Genomic DNA, 4,635 nt, shown 5'->3' with positions numbered 1-4,635 from the left:
TATATATATATATATATATATATATATATATATATATATATATATCTGATACTCATGTGTATGTATGTGGTTAACAATTCTTTTATAATTACTGTACTTACACGAATCCCTGGAGCTCCTGGAAGACCCTTTTCTCCTTTTTGTCCTAATCCTCCAGGTATACCATGATCACCTATGAATCCCGGTTCTCCTTTTTGTCCTTCTGGTCCCATTTCACCCTAAATATTATTCTAGTTAGAATATAATTTTACATATAATAATATAATGCAGAAACATTGCGATAATATTTTTCTACGTACTTTATCTCCTTTATAACCTGGTTCTCCAGGTGGACCTGTGATTTCCGAGACTCCCTCGAATGGCATGATAGGCGCAGTTGAACCCGGAGGTCCTGGTTCACCTTTTTGACCTTTATCTCCCTTTAATCCTTCAAATCCAAGACCCATGTTTCCTTTTTCTCCTTTTGGACCTAATATGCCAGGAGCACCCTGGATTTATCAAATATATTACATGTAATACAATAATGTATAGAAATACTTTAGAGAAGCAGTTATATTTCAACGGATAATATTTGAGCGATATTTACGTAAGGGCCTCGTTCACCCTTTGAACCAGATAGACCGCGTTCTCCTTGATAACCAGGAGGACCGGGAGGCCCTCTTACACCATCCATACCAGGTTCACCCTTTTGACCCACTGGAAAAGCACCAGCATACGCTGGTTGACCCTTTTCTCCTTTAGGTCCGGGTAGACCTCGAAGACCGCGAGGTCCTGGTTCTCCAGGTACACCATCACGACCACGTTCACCCTAAAAAACATATATATAAATTATAATGATATAATAATAACTTATAATCACTTTTAATAAAATTGTTAGAAGATAATTATTATAATATTAGGTGTACAACTTTGCTTCCGCCGTTTTCCTATAGATGGCTTTAATGGTAAATGGTGGTCGAAATAAATAGATCGTCATATAATAAACTTGGGCATCTGTCAACATAACTCCATAGAACATAGAAACATTAATCGATTTGTGTCTGCATCATAAAGTTATTCTCAATTGAAAATGTCAGTTTACGAGCCAAATTCTCGTCATTTGCGGGAGGTTTTAATTTTTTTCAATATGAAGAAATCTGCGGCTGAGGCTCATCGAATGCTCTCAAATACTTATGATGAGGCCGCTATTAGTGAAAGAACGTGTCGTAAGTGGTTTCAACACTTCAAGAACGGTGATTTTGACGTCCAAGGTCATGCTCTGTATTTGATGAGACCAGCTCGGCGTAGTGTATTATGAACTGTTAAAACCGACTGAAACAATCACAGGCGATCGGTATCGAACGCAATTGATGCGTTTGAGCCGAACATTGAAAAACAAACGGCCGCAATACAACAAGAGACACGAGAGATAAAGTGATTTTGCAGCATGACAATGCTCGACCCCATGTTGCGAAAGTGGTCAAGATATACTTGGAAATGTTGAAATGGGAAGTCCTACCCCACTCGCCGTATTCTCCAGACGTTGCTCCCTCTGACTATTACTTGTTTCGATCAATGGCACACGGTCTGGCTGACCAGCACTTCCGGTCTTATGAAGAAGTAAAAAATTTGATCGATTCGTGGATAGCCTCAAAAAGATGACCAGTTTTTTCGACGCGGGATTCGTACGCTACCCGAAAGATGGGAGAAAGTAGTTGCCAGCGATGGACAATACTTTGAATCATAAATGTATAACCAGTTTTTTACAATAAAGCCTCGAATTTCGGAAAAAAACGGCGGAAGCAAAGTTGTACACCTAATATAATAATCTTATGTATGAATTATTTGTAATATCTCTTCAATTTTATAACTTTCATATTTTTATATTTAAAATATATATGTGATAAAATAATAAGTACAAATTAAGCAAATTAAGCAAATTAAGAAATGTAATTACGTTAATATTTTCATGACTTGTACAAAATACTTACATCCGTTCCATTACAACCATCACGACCGGGAACACCAGGAGGACCCGGAGATCCTTGTACTCCAGGTACACCGTTTATACCGGGAAAACCAGGCATACCCATTTTTCCCTTTAATAATATAAAATTATTTTTATAGGGAGAGAGAAAAAAAATTTTAATATATTAAAATATTATAATTTTATTAAAAATACGTACTCTGTCACCTTTCGTACCGTGTGGACCTTGTGGACCAGGATCTCCCTTCTCACCTTTGGATCCTAGAAGACCTTCTGCTCCTGGAAATCCGCGTTGTCCCTTAGGTCCTTGCGGTCCGATTATTCCTGGTGGTCCCTTAAGTGAGTATATTACAATAAATTAAACGTTTAAAACTGTGGAAAATCACATGTAATGCTATTAGCTGTTGGCAAAAGGACATAGATTTTTAATCTATCGTAAGAATAAAAGAATGTTCATGACAAATGAAAATATTCTTATAAGGCATGTACAAAGATTGTTTGCGAATTATATAAAATGAAATGCAAGATTATCTATTTTCGCAAAGTTTATGTTTGAATATTATAATTATCGCTTTAACATCTTTAATATTTTATTATCAATTTTTAAACCAACCCGTGATCCCTTCTCGGCGAAACACTTGGGCGCGCAGCATCCTGATCCGGTGCAATTTCGCGGTGCTCCGGGCATAGGTACTACTTGGTAATTGCTCGGATAATTTTCGTCATCTCCAGCGGCACCGTAACCCCCATAACCGCGGCCACGACTACCGTAAGCATCATCGCTTCCACGACTGCCGCCGTAAATTTGTCCACTTCCGCGACTCCCACCATAAGCACTTCCGCTTCCACGACCATAGGAATCCGCACTTCCCGCACCATAAGTTCCTCCATAACTATTACTATAAGAATCACCAGAATTTCCTTGACTGTAGCTATAAGAACCTCCTCCTCGCTCACTTTCACCGGCACCTAAAAAAAATTACGAACGAATTAAAATTAAAATTATATCCAAGCGATTTATTGAAAGATTTATTGAAACGATAAATTAAATATCTGCGTACATATTTCTACTGAAAATATTTTTTTTATAAATCTATATAATATGCATATTTTAAATGTTTAAAAATTATAGAAAGAAAAAACATTTTTACCAAAAAATTAATTTAGTTTCATAATATTTTGAACTACAAACTGTTTCCTATATACTTTTTTTCTATAATATTATAAATATTTAAAATATTTTTCTTATGCCGATCTCAAATGAAACATTTATTTTCTATAATTTGCAAGATTGATTACCACTGTATGTATCGTAATCGCCGTGATTATCGAGGTAACCGCCTGATCGATTTTCGTCAATTCCGAATCCTGGCGTGCCGCCGCTGTCAGGATATCTGTCATAGCCCGGCGATGCTCTATCGTAAGGAAATCGGCCCGAGAAAGATTGACCATGAGGATCGCTTCTGTTTCTGTTCCAAAAGAATGGGAGATGGGCCCTTTCGTCAGGACTGTAATTACCAGACGTGAAACTGCCGTTCCGCCTTTCCGCATCCTCGTATCCTAGACATGCCAATTAACGAACGTAATGTCGGAATTCTTGATAGTTGTTTCCGACATTTATCCCTATTACGAATACTATCAAATTTTAGGGAACGAAAAAATAATTCGTTGCACGCGACGCAAATTGATAGTCCGCTCGAAGATGAATTGTCTGCACGAAACAGTATTGAAGCATATTCCGTTTTTTAACTCTAACTTGTCCTCTTACATAAAATTAATTAGCTCAACAAATATATTCTTCATAAAAAATCTTTTATAACTAATTGAGTAAAAAATATAATTATGAAGATACAATATCTCTATCGTAAAATCTACAATCCAGTTTTTATATTGTCGGATGACATAAGGATACTGGATGGGAAAGAAGGACGTAATTATTGTACTTCCTCCTATTTCTCACATAAATCATAGCAGCGAAAAGCATGAGGCGGCATGTTGTCCAAGTACCTTCGTTGTCCGTAATAAACCCTTTGCCTAAATATTTGATATCTGGCGAACTGCCGTAGTCATCATCGCTACCGTTTGTAGGCCTTCCGATATCACCTCGTTCCAGCGGCACGACCGGTGGTGGATTCGGCCATGATGTGTGATTTAATTGCTAAAACAAATATTCGAGAATGAAAAGGAAAGGCTCCATAAATGGAATCGGAAAAGTACTGGAACATCAGTGCGATCAATAAAACGCGATATCAGATACGTTTGTGTAAAAGGTATGTGATGAAAACGAGTTACAAATCATTTGTCAAACTTATAACATTAGAAAATACGAGTTTTATTGTAATAAAGTTATTTTCTGTAAGTTTTTAAAAGATTTATTTTCTTAAAAACAAAAATAGAAAAGTAAATAGAAAAGATGAATATAACACTTTCTGTTGAAAATTGTTAGAAAGATAAATTGAATTTGTTAATTCATACATTATTCAAGATATTGTAATTACAGAGTGTGTCTCAAACTTTGCATCCAAAATCAATTTGAAGTTAAAGAATCTTATTACATGAGAAAAATAAATATAGGTTTTAATTTATTTCTATATAACAAAAAATTGTACATATTTATTTATGTATTTTTTGATATATATATATATATATATATATATATATATATATAT

The 4,635-nt window shown here is 35.6% G+C and overlaps 1 protein-coding gene across 1 annotated transcript; it reads right to left on the bottom strand.

The window, feature by feature from the left end:
* Positions 1-101: 101 nt before the first annotated feature.
* On the bottom strand, positions 102-4,124 carry LOC105625255 (collagen alpha-1(III) chain-like; the record flags this gene model as incomplete). The annotated part of the gene is made up of 8 exons (XM_012206596.1): positions 102-218; positions 300-488; positions 587-808; positions 1,971-2,078; positions 2,166-2,300; positions 2,580-2,935; positions 3,266-3,526; positions 3,974-4,124. Coding segments are annotated over 8 exons (1,539 nt in total), but the record flags the coding sequence as incomplete, so codon positions are not given.
* Positions 4,125-4,635: the final 511 nt, after the last annotated feature.

The sequence above is a fragment of the Atta cephalotes genome (genome assembly GCF_000143395.1).
Source record: "Atta cephalotes unplaced genomic scaffold scaffold00484, whole genome shotgun sequence".
Classification (NCBI taxonomy): domain Eukaryota; kingdom Metazoa; phylum Arthropoda; class Insecta; order Hymenoptera; family Formicidae; genus Atta; species Atta cephalotes.
The sequence above is the reverse complement of the archived record's forward strand: the minus strand, read 5'-3'. Positions and strand labels throughout refer to the sequence as shown.